The sequence below is a fragment of the Aspergillus lentulus genome, assembly GCF_001445615.1.
Source record: "Aspergillus lentulus DNA, contig: Alt17, strain: IFM 54703, whole genome shotgun sequence".
In the NCBI taxonomy this organism is placed as follows: domain Eukaryota; kingdom Fungi; phylum Ascomycota; class Eurotiomycetes; order Eurotiales; family Aspergillaceae; genus Aspergillus; species Aspergillus lentulus.
Window position 1 is genome coordinate 1945906 of NW_028322112.1, and position 17099 is coordinate 1963004.

The following is a 17099-nucleotide window of genomic DNA, read 5'->3' on the forward strand; positions in this document are numbered from 1 at the left end:
TTGAATATATCCTCGGTATCCACACGGATACTACAGTAGTTTTCTCCTGTCACTGCTTCTTTGCTATCGCCGGTACAGCCCACTACTCATGTTGTCCACTCTACGGAGAACTCCGTACATACTGGACTATGTACTCAGAGAACGCACTTCACTTTTCTTCGGTATTCTTGTGCTTGGTCAATTTACATACCATTTGGTCGCCCACAGATCGCGACCGTCCCTTCTCTCCTTGTTTCCTCCTTTGCTAGACATGACTGTCGACCCGCCAGAGCTTCTTGAGAAGCTAAACATCAGCGGTAAGAGTTTAAGTATCTGGGACTTGATATATATCCAGCAATACAAGCTAATACCTGCTTTTGGCTCACAGATGCTGGTCCAAATGGAGGCGACATCCCTGGTTCCACCTCCGCCGCAGCAAACGGAACTTCGAAGGAAGACGACGACTCGGGCGACGATGTCGCTGAAAATACCCCAGCAGTAGCTGGTGGCAATGGCGCTGCCAAGAAAAGAAGAATAAAAAGAGGAAGCCCAAGAAGAAGCAACCGAAGGTCCAGACCGATTCGCCATCGATTCCCCTATCCCAGCTATTCCCGAACAATACCTACCCCAAGGGCGAAGAGGTCGAATACAAGGATTAGAATCGATATCGAACCACCAGCGAAGAAAAACGTCACCTCGACAACCTGAATAGCGACTTCCTCTCTGATTACCGTCAAGCAGCCGAAGCACATCGTCAAGTTCGTCAGTGGGCGCAGAGAAACATCAAGCCGGGTCAAACGCTGCTGGAGATTGTTAATGGCATCGAGGATAGTGCGCGACGTCTGGTGGGTCATGATGGCTTAAGGGAAGGGGACTCTTTGATAGCCGGTATGGGATTTCCCACTGGCCTGAACATTGATAATATTGTTGCCCATTATAGCCCCAATGCCGGATGTAAGACCGTACTTGCGCAGAACCATGTACTCAAGGTCGATATTGGCATTCATGTAGGCGGTCGGATTGTCGACAGTGCCTTCACAATGGCGTTCGATCCTATGTATGATAACCTACTCGCTGCTGTCAAGGACGCAACGAACACTGGGGTGCGAGAGGCGGGCATCGATGTTCGGGTAGGAGAATTAGGCGGCTACATTCAGGAGGCGATGGAAAGCTACGAATGTGAAATCAACGGCAAGACTCACCCGATCAAAGCGATTCGCAACCTGTGTGGCCACACAATCCTGCCGTACTCCATCCATGGTACCAAGAGTGTCCCCATTATCAAGTCGAACGACATGACAAAGATGGAAGAAGGGGACGTCTTTGCGATCGAAACGTTCGGCAGTACCGGTAGTGGCGATACGTTGAAGGAGGCGAGGTCTCCCATTACGCCCTGCGCGGTGATGCGAACAGAAAAGACTTGACTCTGTCTTCGGCCAGGTCACTTTTGACAGCGATCAAGAAGAATTTCAGCACGATCCCTTTCTGCCGGCGATATTTGGACAGGATTGGGCAAGAGAAGTATCTCCTCGGTGTATGACTTCCATTACAGACAGGTGATTGCAGCTCTTAGCTAACACGAAATAGCTGAATTACCTGGTAAAATCCGGAATTGTGGACGACTACCCCCCTCTGAATAAGAAGCAAGGGACATACACGGCCCAGTTTGAACACGTAAGTCAGATTGACTTCCACGAGAAGAATATACTAATGGTGGATATAAGACCATTCTGCTTCGACCAACCGTCAAAGAGGTCATCAGTCGTAGCGACGACTACTAGCTGTGTTGGAGAGTGGCTCTTCATTTTGTAGGGGCATACAAGGGTTCAGGAAATGGATATCAAGTTCATAGATTGAGACGAATACAAGAAGTACCCGATGTTTTCCTCCGTTCTGGTCATCGTATGAATTCCGTCCTCAACCTGTAGTGGCTTCAAGTAGCGAATCTGTTTACTTTCTGAATTTCGGCTGATTTTCCATCACCTCCCGACCTTTCGGGCGGACCGACCCTCGGTTTAGGGAAATTTTATTTTCAGTGTTGCATACTGCTTATGTCCCGCCTAGCAGGGAACATAGCGATATGAGCTGCCTTTCCTTTACCTGGTGTTATGTCGTTTGAGGAGGCTGCAACTCTATCAATCGACTTTCTTACCGTTTTATACGCTCTTCGTCGTCTCGCACATGTACAGGGAGATGATCGCGCCTTGGTCCCTTCAGGCTTTACAGATTTGGGATCGCGTGCATTCGCCTCTGCCAGCGTTGGGGTTATAATACCTTCGCGACTGTGGGCAACCTGGAGCAGCGCCATTTTCCGGCTCAGGAGCTTGGACTACGGGAAAATCATACATCCATGTCAGATCCTACAGTATTTCCTCGCGCTCTACGCGACGCTACCGGGGGCCATGGCCTTGACGTTATTATCTGTCAGCCTACAAATGGCAATCTGGACTATGAGAACGCGCGGTTACTTGCCACTGGCGGACGACTTATCAGGATAACAAACGAAGGCGTCGATGCTGGCAATTGGCTGTTCACGGGATCATTCGCTCCCAACTGTTCTTTTCAGAGCTTGGGTGTAACAGCCTTACCAGAGGAAACTATCGAATAGTAAGTAAATCGTTCGTGAAATATCGGCTTACCCTTCATCGAGAGTTGGTGCTCATATTTACATTCTTGTCTCCGAGCTGTCTCAGTTTATCGCGAATGGCAATGTGGCGCCTCTATTATCCAGCACACGTTTGGGTTATGAATCATACCCAAGGCACTTCGACTTTTCGAGAAGGTACCCAACATTGGAAAGATCGTTATTTCAGACCATCGTGACGCGAAGCTTGCTGTTCCTGTAAGACTTCGAACATGAATTGAAGCGAAGTGAGTCAGATTCTAACCTTTCTAGACCCGACCGGCAACGGCTCTGGCACAGAGTATTCTTAACCTTGTACGCCGTTATATCTTCGTTGGTGGTTTGAAAGGTATCTGTGGCAGTCTTGTCATCCATTTGGCCTCCCACGGGGCCAAGAGCATCGCCGTCATGTCCCGCAGTGGTTGTGGAGACAAGGTATCCCAGAGCATCGCTCGAAACATCAGAGCACTGGGGTGTTCTCTTGACTTGCTTCAAGGCGATGTCACTTCTATCAGCGACGTCAGGCGGGCTTGTAGCCAAATCTCAAAGCCCATTGGTGGAGTCATTCAAGTCGAATCCATGTCCCACGCAGACTACCACGCTGCTTTGTCGAGCAAGGGGACGGGCACATCCAATTTACATACAGTCTCCCTCGAAACAAAACAACCGATGTCATTCTTCACCATGCTGTCTTCCATTTCAGGCGTGATAGGCCAGAAGGGACAAGCCAATTATGCTGGTGGAAATGCACTTGAAGATACCTTCGCAGAGTATCGCCGCGCATCAGGACTGCCCACTATTAGCATTGACCTTGGACCTATAGAAGACGTCGGGGTCATTCACGGTAACGAAGAGCTACAGAATAGGTTTGACGGAAGCACTCTGCTTAGCATCAATGAGGGTTTGCTGCACCGAATCTTCGACTTCTGTATCCTTCAGCAGCATGCAGATCCACGTCACCGTCTGAACGTCACCAGCCAGGGGGAAAGGATTACAAGTCTACTTGTTCCCCAATCTCAAACAGCGATCTGCTCAGAGATGGCCGCTTTAGGGGCTTGCGAGTTCTCGGAGCGGATAGTCCACGTTCACGAGGGGAACCCAGCAAAGATAGAGAGATACAGAGCCTCTTGTTTCTGGCCGAATTCCAGAACCCCGATCCGTGCAGCCGTCTGGGCCGCAGCTATCACGGTCGTGGGTGCGCGGTTGGCAAAGCAGGTACGCTTAACTGATGCGCTAGACTCGGCACATCCCTTGCCCTACTACGGGTTAGACTCACTGGCAGCTGTAGAGCTGCGGAACTGGGTGCGTATGACATTGGCGATAGAGCTCACCACATTGGATGTAATGAATGCGGCCAGCTTAGGGGAATTGTGTGATAAGATCGTCGGGAAAATAGGAGTTATCATGTAGTTGATGACATAAACGAATGTGGTTTGCAATTTAGGTCTTAAAATCACAGAAAGCTAATTCTAGCGCCATCGCCTCTATAGCTGGCTCACTCTCAAATACAACACTTAGAGATAAATAAGAGGCCTCCCGCGAAGACTAGAGCAAGAGGGATCTCTCGTAGACTGAGATATATTTGCCTCATGGCCGCGCCTCCTTCCCCATCCCCTTGCCTTCCTGAATTACTATACATGTATCAGAGAACCTCTCCATCCCTGTCCAATCCCCAAATCGTATCCTCCGACTTAGTCCACAACGCGGATGTACCGGTAGGGCTTGGCGGTGAAGCTGCCATCCTTCCAACCAACAGGGCGCTTATACTTGACGCAGCCGTAGGTGCCGCGGCATTCAAGGGTATTGTACTCCTTCTTGGAACTGTCGGCCCACGAAAGGAACAGAGTGACGTGGCCGGCGGCACCGCCAGTGCCGGGGCCTAGGGTACCAACAAGGTCACCGGGCTTGAGATCGTTCCATGAGATAGGCTTGGCGATGTCAGGGAGGCTGACAGTGTTGTAGCCTGGCGAAGTGGCATGGAGAGCCATGCTGACGAAGCCCGAGCAGTCTGTGCGGTATTTGCGGCCTTGAGGGTCCGGGTATTCCTTGTTCATCGAGTATGGGACGTGGCGTGACACCCAATACTCACCGCGGGAGATAATCTCCTTGCGGGTGATCTTGCCGTTGTAGGACGAGCTGCCGCCGGGGGAGGTGCCACCACCACACTCCTTGGTGACCATGCTGTTTGAGCCCGTCTTGACGTAGTAGTCGGAAACGTAGCAGCCGTCAGTTGTCTTGTCCCAGATGGAGTTGCCCTGAACATTTTCACCATAGCTCTGGCAAGAGAGCTTGACATCGTCCCCCTTGTTGTAAGACTTGACAACCTTGTCATTCGTCGAGGGGCCAGTACGGCAGTTGACTTCGCTGCCAGTGATGGCGTACGCGTTGACCATGGAGACAGCCGCAGCCAGGGTCAGAGTGACGAGTTTGAGCTGCATAATGGCGGATATGGGCAATCAGGTGAACTCTGCGTATGGGAGGGCTTTCGAGAAATGTCGCGGTGTTTCTGATGGTTGCGCTTCCTTTCGATGGCGCGGTTTGTGGATGAGAGTCTGAAATGACAGAGGTAATGGGAGGAGTCTGGATGGCTTTATACTTGATTGAATGCGCTGCGCATCAGGCTGGATCTGGATACCAAACTGTTCGACTGGTGCTTCGATCTTCGCCAGATGCTGATCTCGTTTAGATTGAACTCCACCAACACGAACATCGCCGAGGCGATCTTGTCCAAATTGAATACTGAATCTGCGAGCCTTTCGCATCTATGCATGCAATGTAAACGACCGATTAGGCCGGGATACGATTGATGTGTCTGAGCGGGTCGTCTCAGGACTCGAATTCTCATCCGCAGGAGCTCGTAAATAAGCCTCCTTGGTCGTATTGGCTTATTATATCCGACTAATACGATGAAGATCTCGTTCCCCTCGGGAACTTGATGACTGCATCCGCCTCTGAGAGGATACAGGAACATCACACGGCTTGCTCGATCCTACTCTGGGGCCAAAGTGACCTTCTATATCAAACCTCCGGCCGGATACGAATACGAAGTGGAGCCGAAGTTTCGCGGTACGTTGCCAAAAATAGCCTGATGCTTTCAGTCCGGCCGTGCTCTATACGAGTCGCATTGTGATCTGCAGGGTTCTACTTCAAAATGAGGTTAGTCGAGTTTACAAGGAACACGATGTTGCTGCTTGGCAGGGGAAGCACGATCGACACTTCCACTTGCACATGAGAATCTTGTTCTGCATCGAACTAGCAAACTTTGTACCACCGAAGACCACCATTTAGTCTTTTGGTGGACAGTTGCTGTACCCTTCCACGGGGTCGATGAACGAAAGCAAGCACAGCAGCGAGACAAGGACACTGTATTCTCAAGGATTCTACCTACCCAATACCAGTAAGAAATCCATGTTCGCTACTCAAAATTCCAGTCAGCCTTGGACAGTCCCCATTCCTCGCACAGCGTCCCCAGCCATTTTGAAACGGAGACCAACTCCTCTCCTCCATCGACAGTCTTCATGAGAACCAACCCTTCACAAGCATCCAAATACTTCTCCATCGTCCATGGCGGTAACTCATACCAGTCGTGCGTACTGCTGCACACAAAAGCGTTGCCTGCTTTGCCTGATTGCAGCTCGTCCCAGCAGGCATTGCAGAGGAACACATTGTAGCAATACTTGCAGGCATGAAGACCGTTGCTATAGCCCCAGTACCGATTGCAGGTATTGCACGGGAGCGAGCAGTCAATCCGTCTCTCAAGTTTTGCAAGGATCTTTTGGACCCGATGGTAGCAAGCGGCCCTCTCGCTAAAAACATCTGCTTCTGATGCTAATCTGCTGGCTTCTTTCCAGACCTTAGTAAGATTGTGCCAGTCCTTGTTTGCGTCTGGACACTCCGTGTGATAGAACTGGACGAGCTCCTCGCAGACTGCTTCCATAGCGGGCTCCTCTCCGGCAAGAAGCGTTTTGAGGACTGTATCGTCGAACCGTAACTCCGGAAGCAGCAATGCAGCACGCAGTGCATTCTCATAATCCCCAGTGCGGCTCAGAAGGTTACGAAGTGCAGTGAATCCGTCTAAGTCATTGAAGATGTCATCATCAGCCAGAATGTTGAATGCTTCTACTATATCGGCTCGGAAGATGTCACGAGCCTTATCCCTCTGTCCCTTGAACGTATACAGTGATGCAAGCGCCGACTTAGGGCCTTTGGCAGAAGGGTCATCCCTGTGAATCTGGCGTAATCTCTCCACGTCTGCCTCTGATTCCTCTCCGTCCGTTTGCATGGCCCGGTCGAGGTAGACCATGCTGAGACGGTCAACCGCACTTTGTTTGATGAAATCTAGCCGACCCCGGTCTTCCGAAGCGACCTTGTCCCGAATGGTGTCCAAACACTCGCGCAGATTACCTGCGGCATTGGATAATTGCTCAGGAGAGTCCTTGTGCAGATAGTGCCCAGCACTGCCGAGCTGGAATAATAGAATCGCAAGCTCCTCGTTCTTGCCTTCCGTCCGCGCAGTGGCAATCGCTACCTCCATCTCATGTTGGAAGACTGTCCGCAGTTCCGGGGAAGGAGAGACGACCGAAAAGACTGCGTTGAATACGGCCAACATGTCAATCTCGTTCTCCTTGCTCAGAGCTGTTGCCAGCATAGCCATCAACAAGGTGGATTGCGTGCCTGGGACTCTCTCGGTAACAGCTTTCTGGATGATGGACCGCGCCTCGTCCTCTTTTTTCCTGGTAACATATTGCTGGAGCATCGCACACAGGATTTCCACGTTTTCTTCATCCAGCTTGGAGGCTTCTTTGAGGTATTCCAAGGCATGTTCGGGGTCGGTCGCGACTTCACCGAGAGCTTTGAACACATCTCGCAGCTGCTCCTTGTTGACGGGGTCCTGAGCTTGGAGAATTGTGGCAGCCTGTCCTCCCAGGTTAGACGCGGCCTATTCTGCGCAGAGCGAGAGATTTTCCCACCTTCTTGTAGTGCTCGCTCGCAGCGTCATACTCGCGCACGTCAGCATAGGTGTCACCTAATCGGATACACCATGTGTAGTCCGCTTCGGTGACTCCCAAGGACTGCTTGCACCACTGCTCAGCTTTGGCGATCGTTTGCAAGTCTGACTCGTTGTCATATATGATAATTCGGCTGTTTCCGTTCTCCGAGTTCTCAGCCTGCTTGGCCACACCCGCCTGATCATCCTGCTGTGGTTCGGCGCCCTGCATTTAAGAGATTGACAGGGATTAGAGGTAGGAGGGATCAATGGGATACAAGAACTACTTACCAAAGTCAGGAATCCCCTGATCCATCTGAATGTCCCGTAGGCGTCCCATTCAGATTTCTGTAGCCAATTCCGAGCCACCATGGTCATGATCGGAGTCAACAGACTCGAGTTGCGATGTTTGTCTTTCTTTAGGTCTGCCAGCCATCGTTTGTCCCGAGGCCCTAAGCCAGCGATGGCCAGTGGGTCATCCAACCACTTCCAGAAGACCTCCATATCGTCATTACGCTCGTACCAGTATACCGTGTAGCACAATTCCCAATTCCGCTCGATGAGATCACCCTCGTTGAACATCTCATAGACATGCGATCCAATGAACTGCTTATCAGCGGGCTGCAGCTCGTCCAGCCCAGTTGCCTCGGACAGGGCCTTGAGATGGGTTGTGATGGAGCGCATCAGGTACGAGCCCAATGCCTTGCCCCTTTCATCAACCACCGGTTGTAGAAAGATATCGAAGGCCCTTTTGACAGCCTCGAGGTGAGCATCAGCTTCGTACACCTGAATCTTCCGCTGGCCTGCGTTTGTCTGATCGGAAGCTGGCTGAAACGCAAATCCACCTAGGAAGGAGTAGTGGTTCAAGTCCCAGAAGAAGCGCTGGACTAACTTGAGATCGCCGTTGGTGATGCTGATCGTGGCCGTGATCTTCGGGTCATCCACGGACTGTCTAGGCCTGTCGCGTTGGGCAACAACGCAGTCTCGAACATGATCTTTGAATGCCAGGTATTTTCCGTAGGTCAAGGTAAAGAGCTTGGAGTATTTCCCCGAGATCTTTTTGTCGAGTGGCTGGAGAGAGACGGTCTTGAAGCGGAGGAACAAGGCCGCTTCCAGTTCCTCCAGAATCATCCATTCGTCTCCAGCCACAGCCCAGATCAGAAGCTCATTGATTTCCTCAATCTCCCGGGCCTTGAGCATTGCTTCCAATCCTTCGATTTCCGATCGCACCAGTACCTGTGGATCCGTGCTCGACTCATGCAACACCCGGTTGAGCTCTTCTTCCGTGCCACCTGAGGCGATGATCTCGTCAATCTTGCGCAGATCCTGCTGAACTGTCAAATAGGAATTGTTGGATCGCGCCCAGAGTCGTTCCTCGACCAGCCTTTTCCGTCGCTGCGAGTCCTCGTCCGCGCCCTGGAAGATACCCGCGCGCTTCAGCTCCTCCACAATGAATGCTTTGATGTCAGCCTTGTTATATTTTGTAATGTCGATAGTCTTCGTCGGTGACGAGAAGAGCTGGGCGCCCTTTAATGTTCCTGGCTCGCCGCTGAGAAGCACTCTAACGCGGCTGGACTTGCCCTGGTCGCGTTGTTGAATCGCCCTTATAAGCCGCTCACGGTCTGCCGGGCTGAGCGTGCTGACTGAGTCGAGTAGAATGTAATGCGTCGTATTTTTGGTCGGCATGCCTATTCCCAATGTGACCCAGAGATCCGCACAGCTGGCATCTCTGAAGTACTTTTCATTCTTCCCAGCCTCGCCGCACACACTACAGACACGCCTCGCGTAGACGATGTCCTGCTCCGCCAGCTGGACACAGATAGACTTGATCGCTGCCTCTGGTCGTTGTCTGTCGCCCTCGTTGTCTCTTTTCTCTACCCTGGAGAAGGAATAATATCCAATCAAGCTGCGCTCAGCCTTTGTGGCCAAGTTTCCAGATTTGATTTCCTGCGCAACCGCAGAGACAAGCAAGGATTTGCCTGTTCCATTTTCACCAGTCAGCAAGAGTAGGAAATCTGCTGCACTGCTTCGATTGGTCCACTGCTTATATGCGTCGATTTCATTCAACCATTTTCCGCTATCCTTCACAGCGCCCTCCCAGAGCGTATCTCGGGCCTCGAGCACGGCGGCTATCTTGTCGTCCTTCTGCCCAAGGGTAGCTTTTATGGTACTTAGGATTTGCTTCCGGTTGTCATCAAATGTGCGCTTGTTCTCAGCCTCCACGAGCCCAGATACGTCGCTCTTGATCGCCTTGGTGTTTGTGTCGATGTCGAGTGTGGTGGCCTTCATAAACCTGACGTGCTGGCCGGTTTCCACCGCCACCTCGAGGGTCAGAGTCGCTTGGATGTTCAGCTGGTCCTGAGTGAGCTTCTTGAAATGTGCCAACTGGCTCTGGACAGACCCATCATCTAAGAGGATACGTTTGGCGTTGCGCTTGAAGCCCTTCCATCGGCCCTCGTGATGGATATTAATGCAGTCGGCACACAGGTTCACAAAACTTGTCATAACCTGGTAGATGGACAGTCGCAGAGCCTCGTCGATCTGCGAGCTCTCCTCCATCCGCTCGTAGATCCGAAACTGTGCCAGAGCTGGTCCGACCTCGGCAAAGATGGCGTCGATCTCGCCATGGAACTCATGGACCTTTTTGGGAATATCCAACAGGAAAGAAAGAGCGTTGAAACAGAGTCCTGCCGGGGCGAAAACCTTGGAGTCCAGATCAGCGTCCCTACCTGGGATCCCAAATTGTATGCAATGCGATATTACCGCCACTTACCATGGACGCACCCTGGGACGCAATACCCCCCAAGAGCTGGATACAGTGTATCATTTGGAACCCCACCGCTTTAGCCTGCGAAACACTCTTATCGTCCGCTTCTGCGGCATAATGCGCGTCGAGGAGCCTTCGCAGATCCTCCGGGCCCCTGGAGACACCATCGAGCTTTTGGCCCGTGCGCTCGTGGAAGCGAACGATGGTCTTCTCCCAGATCTCCTTGACGGACGCGGGGGCTCCTTCCGATGCCATCGTGGCTTGGAACCGTGGAGATCCAGGATTTTCTTTGCTGAACACGCTTCCCGAACCGCCGCAGTTTGTCACGGGTCCGGTCTGTCCTTTATGCACAACGGGCTGACTGACTCGATCATTTCAGCCGCCTGGGCTAATTACGCTATCACATCTACCCCTCCCACACGAAGCCCGCGATCCCGCAGTCATCCTGCCGTGGGGGCTCAAAGCGCTGAGGGTCGAGCCAATCACAGCTACGGTCTCGAGAGAAATATCAAATGCCATTTGCTGTGATACGGTGAGGCTGGCTGGAAGTAAGCAACCTCCTCTCCAAGATTGAAGCATTGGTGCACTGGCCTTAATTTAGTGTACATATATTGGGTAAGTAGCTGTGGACTTTTGCACTTCTTTACTATTACCTGCATGGATTATCTATTGCTACTATCACCACAGATAGCGGAAACTCATAGACTGAGGATATTAAATACTTATAGTCGGGCTGTCGGATATCGGATACTACCATACTAAGATATATATATTGCAAATATCTGTACCCATCGTAGGTATCCCCTTATATCTGTCTCTGTATATAAATTCTAACTATAGGGCATAACCTTAGTATATAGGAATTTAATATTAATATAACACAGCACGGCAACAATATCCCTGCTAGATGATGGTTTGATATTGAATACTAGGCCTTGTTGTTGGTATTTGCTCTGTGATTGCCGCTTAATTCTTTACTCACATTCCAGCGAAGTGTCATAGGGTATAGATGTGTCAAAATACAGGCTACGTGCTTTTGATGAGATTTCTCGGAATATATCCAACCTCGCGACGTCTAAGTTCGGGTTTTAGAGTCGCTGAAATTCCCTAGGCTAAAATTCGCAATACAGCCCTAATTATTCTCTGCATGCGGGTGTCACAACAAGGAGAAAGCAGAACTTCCCAAGCATTGTCATGTGGTAGGGATAATCCAAAGACAAAATGTCATCAAGAGCCACTGAATTAAACATTCAGGTGACGGACGGACGTCGTCAATGTTTTGGATGGAATCTGTATTTCCCTTTGGGTGGGGGTCCTGGAGGTTCCGTGCTGCTTATAGTGTGGGATTACTGTAGCAGGTAAGGACAGACACTAGAGAAAACACACCCATTATATTCCAGTTTGACCAGCAGATCACCGTTCTGGTTGAAAATAAGATCTTTCATGGAGAAAGTGCCGGTAGCAGGGAGACCAAGACGGTTTGCATCAGCCATTGCCAGGGATAATGTGTCACTCACGCTCTCCAGTGCAGCTGTCATGTTTTGCTTGACACTTTTTACAATGCCATCAGCCAAATCCTTGGCAGTCCTGTCCATTTTAATGCACCTTCTTGATTATACGTGACTGTCACATCTTCATCATTGTTCTCCTTTGGACGGAAGACTATCCCACCCTCTTCAATGGATGCCATATCGACTGAGAGTTTCCACGTGGTGGATACCTCAACGTAGAATCTGCAGGAATAGACCCAGCTATGTCAGCAAAGCACATAGATAGCATGAGAGGTCAGACATCGCAGCACTCGCCTTTTAGTACTCATCCCGTCTCTGTAATGACTGATCCGATATGTGAAGATACTCCCCCCATTCACCGTCAGTCTTTCAGTTTCGGCACCAAAAGAGAGAGTGGCTTCAATATTACAAGCTACACAAGGTTAGTTTCCGCAGCTTGTTTGTACCTGCACACGCAGGGACGGAGCCCAAGCGTACCGGATTCCTCCCCCGGTCATCCAGTCTTTCGTGTTATAAGGATCCTTGCCTTTGTTCTGGTCGGCTGACGGGGGTTGGCTTATTGATCACCCGCCGGAGCCGTTTGGAACCCATAGGTACTCGATGTCTGCAGGATTAGTATCTCCAATGTGATATCCGGGCGCGGTAGTCTAGGGCACGGGTCTCGATGGGACCTATCGATAGCTTGATGAATGTTTTGGATTCGGCAAGGCTCACCTGTGAAACCGTACGCGGATTCTCGACCTGGCCAGTGGGGGGGGAGGCCGGCCGCTTTATCCGGAGTGACTACCACCTCGATGGGCACCAGGGATGCTATCAAATATGCGGTAGGTACTCAGCAACCACAGTTTAGCTTCATTCTGCACCAGTCCCACCCCATATAAATCGGAGAGACAAGCTGACTCTCGATCTGTTAGGGCTGGGCCCTCACAGGAGCTGATTTCGTAACCGACACGGCCGCCAAAATCGTTGGCAAGAAGAAGAAAGTCGAACGACCGGTTATCAAATGATGGAAGGAAATAGCCAGTACCGTCCTGTCGGTTCCAAACCTCTGTCTTTCCCTCACGGGAGAATTCATGGATGCCAACCAAGCCAGCAAGAAGCAAGCCTTGATTGTGGACGGATTCATAGAAACAGTAGCCTCATTTGGCGCAACTTGGGGACAATCGGTGGTAAGCGACGAACTCGAAAATCACCTCATGTATATAGGGCTGGCCGTCTACCAGATTTGTACAGTGGTCAAATATGGCTTGAAGGTGGTTGACTTTGCAGTCGAAGAACTGGACTGATGCCTGCGTGACTTCCATTGAGTCGGTTTAGGCCAAGTTATTCCAATGGTCGATTCCATTCCTTTTCCGAAAAGCCATGATTATCCTGTGCGGCCTTGCTGAGGACGGAATGTGATAATGGTGGCCTTGAATGTTTAGCAGTCTCTTCAGGATTCGGGTACCAAACTTGCCACACGATTTATTCATATTTAGCAATGCAGCAACAGGCAGTTGTAATACTATTGAACATTGGGAAGTTAGGACATAAGAGGCCTAGGAGGTCATCTATCTTTTGTCTTCCAGGTCTTTTGCCAGACCCACCAAGATCAACTTGAAAGATACGACGTACTAGCGGAAGCTACAGATTTATTCAAATTATTCGAAGAATAGCTAGACGAAGACTCAGCGGTATAAATATGGACGTCACACTGTTCGCCACTACTCTGTACGCAATGGTAGCAGGAACTATAGTAGTAGTGAGCCGAAGTAATGGCTTCCTGTCTTAAACGCATAGAATGTCATCTGGTTGTGTGTTGCCTTTGTTCAGGTTTATAGGTTGGTTTGTGAAGGAGGCACATGATAGTGATCTCTGTCCTCATAACTAAAGTAACTATTACTGCCTTGAGACTGGCACAGGGGATAATACATAACGCTTTGGCCTGTTAACCTCTGGCACTGTAGGGACTAGGCATTCCAGATATAGGCAAGGGAATAGATCAAATTCAAAATAGGTCAAGCTCCTACAAACGGGCAAAACTCGCCGTGGCTTGTGCAATGAAAGCTGTTACAAAACACATATCAGAATTTCCAGGTTTAGGGGCATCGGGTGGACATATCTATTTTGTAGCTTGCAGGACGCAAGGCCCCAATACCGCTCTAAATCCAGTTCCCTATTCAACTTTTTTGTCTTTGCATCCTTATCTGGTAAATGTCGGTGGTTATTCTGGTAAGTCTTACTATACATAATGCAGCCAGGCGGCTACCTAGAGGGTGGGCGTGCAGATAGCGAGTGATGAATAAGTGGGAGAAATGGCTGCCAGATCATTTGGTCTATTAATTTCAGACAGCCAGCATCCTGAAGGCGCATGGGTATCAGTGGGTAAGACTTGGAGCGAAGTCGCATCCCAATGTGATACGTCTTCCAGAACATGTACTGATGCAGTTCTCCTCATTGATCTTGCCCTGGTCCCTGCTCGGTACCAATAAACATGCAGGAGCCTAGCTATCTGAACCTTCTCTCTGTAACTGCTAAAATCAAGCCAGTTTAACCTGGAGCAGAAGAACGGACAAACCCATCAGCACACACTGTCGGGTTACAAAGATCGGCTTGATTCGTTGGCCCAAGATAATCATTCCTTCTGCAGTCATCAAGGACATAAATGGGTCGGCTTTCAGAGTCCATACGGCGTTCTGTGCCATTTCCAGCTAATTCATTCTGCCGCTGCTTTTTCTGGGGAGTGTGTTAAACAATTAAACTAGAGCAAGCGGTGTTGAACACTGCTACCTAGTGACCCATGCAGTCAAATTCACACTGGCCCATATCATAGCAGGGTCAATGCTGAATTAAAGATGCCCTGGTGACCCTGGTGAGGTAGCGGTGAAAACATCTTGAACCCCCTGAATAGAAAATAAACTGAAATAATGGACTAGGTCCAGCTTCAAGCATGTGGTTTATACAGCTTCACATGGCAATAAAAAAAAATCCAACTATGCATTAAATATTCGAGAGTTAATGTACACTCAGATTTGTCTATGACCTACGGACAACACAACAGTAGTACCATCATGGCTAATGAAACTCTAAGACGTTTCTGGCTCATCACCTATCCGCGTACAGCATTGAATCTGCTCAGCCGGATACTCGACCTGGATGAACAACCAAACGTCCTACCTTGCCACGATAGCGGGCATTTCTTTAGGATACCATACAGACTGACATCAAACTTGGCTGGCTCCCACAAACTGAATGGCTGCAGGAGGCGAGGGACCAGCTAAGGAAGAGCTACCAAAAGCGTTTCAATGACCTCGTCGAGTGCGTTAACCAGGGTACAGCGCAAGGCAAAATTACCTTCAAGGAACATCTCTACTTTATCCTGGACCCCATAGTTCGGTCTCGGTTTCTCTTTGGCATCGACATTGTAACCGAGCAAGGCTGGAAAATGGCATGGCCCTCTCGCACAGCATCCATGGGTCACACAGCACAACGGATTTGGGACTAAATGACACTTTGCTCCCGGACGATATCTTGGAAACACTTTCGCCCGTTTTTCTCATTAGGCACCCCTCCCTCGGCTTTCCGTCTCTCCTCCGGGCGTACGGGGACTTGCATGGAGTCAAAGCATCCCAGTCCAAAGATGGGGTGCTTGAATTCAATATGGTCATGACCCTGCGATGGACGCGAAGGCTGTACGAGAGGTATGCTTTAACCCAGGAATGGTGCAGATACTACGTGGACGACGCCAGCATGGACGGTCCGATCGTTTTGGATGCAGACGATGTCATCACAAAGCTAAAAGTCCTTGTCCGGTTTTGCAAGCTGTCGGTCCGGATGCCTCCAGAATATGGTTTACATGGCAGTCTATTGAGCCCGAGGTGGCCTTCGCTACGGACGAGCTGGGAATCAAACAGCGCATGTGGTTGACCCTACTCATCTCTGAGGGAATTTTGAGTGGCAAGACGTCCCATGGTTTGGATATCGACCGTGAAACTTCCCGGTGAAAAGAGTTCGGTGAGAGTGATGTATCCAAGTTGGAGAGCCGGTGCGAGCCGCTATGGAGGATTACGAATATTTGAATGCAAGGCGGCTGCACATTATTTAGTCAAATAGTGGGCTTGTGCATGTACGGAATACATACATACTTAAATTGCAAGCAGCACAGCTGCTTCAACACAAGAGACTCGCCACTTCCTGGTAGCACCAGAACTGCCCCCTGAATGGTGCTATTGCAAGTGTGGGATGGGATAATTAAAGTGCTCGCTGGTTAGAAATTTAGAGGGTAGAATAGTGTGACATAATACATGTCTGCATGAGTCCATTAAAAATAATATATTGAATATACTACTCTCTATTGTTTTCACAACTTGCAACTTAAAGCTCCCCAGGTGTACCAGTGATGGCTCTATTACGGAAGAATCGTAGGGTGACGCCATGCATCATCAACTTCCCAATGAACCTTTTAGCCATGGTCATTGTTTGTGTAATATTCATAAAGACCCACTACAACGACGGCTGGAGGCTAGTCAAAGCCGAATGATAGACCAGTATCAGCCATGCGATCCTGGTACATTGAATCAGAGACCTCCGTCTGTTTGGCAGTGGGGTCATCGTCCTTGACCCTCCTTGTACACAACCATATGCGGTTTAGGGTTTTTGGTCCGGATAGCGTCCATAAGCAAGTCGTGGTCCTCACAGTCTCTGTACTCTTTGGCAGTGGTGGAGGACGCTTTGACATACACCAGTACCATCCTTCTCTCTGGCGGAATGATCCTAAAGTTCCTAAATTTGGTTTTGACCATGTTCCGTTTGCAGAGGCCAATGAGATCACAGATGCCGTGAGCTTTTCTCAGATGAAGGCCGATAAATTCAGCAGTTTGGTCAACCAGCAGGGTCACTCTGGTCTTTTCGCAAGGGCAAAGTTGGGTCTTGGAGGCAGCAATACCGTATGGGATGCTGCTCCCAAACTCTCATGGACCATAGTAAACGGTTGAAAGGCGGAGAATGAAGAGGATTGATGCTGTGTGTCGGCTTCTCAGACTACGAGGCTCAGATAAATGTATGCCACTATAATCAGAGCTTAGGGATAAGCAGTGAAAAACTAAGAACGTTCGGCATGGCTTTTTCCAGATGTATCTCTTGGTGCAGATAACGAAAGTAATTTGCCATCAAATAAATACATTACGTACTACTTATGCGTAGTCTGACCTTATGCCGTGCTCGAGAGCAGAGATATTCAGAGGTCCCGGTCAT

At 49.9% G+C, this 17099-nt stretch overlaps 2 protein-coding genes across 2 annotated transcripts; both read right to left on the reverse strand.

Moving 5' to 3' along the window:
* Nucleotides 1–4293: 4293 nt before the first annotated feature.
* ALT_9654 (putative NlpC/P60-like cell-wall peptidase) lies at nucleotides 4294–5040 on the reverse strand (the record flags this gene model as incomplete). Its single annotated transcript, XM_033564216.2, has 1 exon — nucleotides 4294–5040. One exon carries the CDS (start codon nucleotides 5038–5040, stop codon nucleotides 4294–4296), a length of 747 nt encoding a protein of 248 aa, XP_033420107.1.
* A 977-nt stretch (nucleotides 5041–6017) lies between these two features.
* Nucleotides 6018–10611, reverse strand: ALT_9655 (uncharacterized protein; the record flags this gene model as incomplete). Its single annotated transcript, XM_089600660.1, has 4 exons — nucleotides 6018–7517; nucleotides 7573–7815; nucleotides 7881–10318; nucleotides 10374–10611. The coding sequence occupies 4 exons, from the start codon at nucleotides 10609–10611 to the stop codon at nucleotides 6018–6020; spliced, it is 4419 nt and encodes a 1472-aa protein (XP_089455157.1).
* Between the last annotated feature and the right edge of the window lie 6488 nt (nucleotides 10612–17099).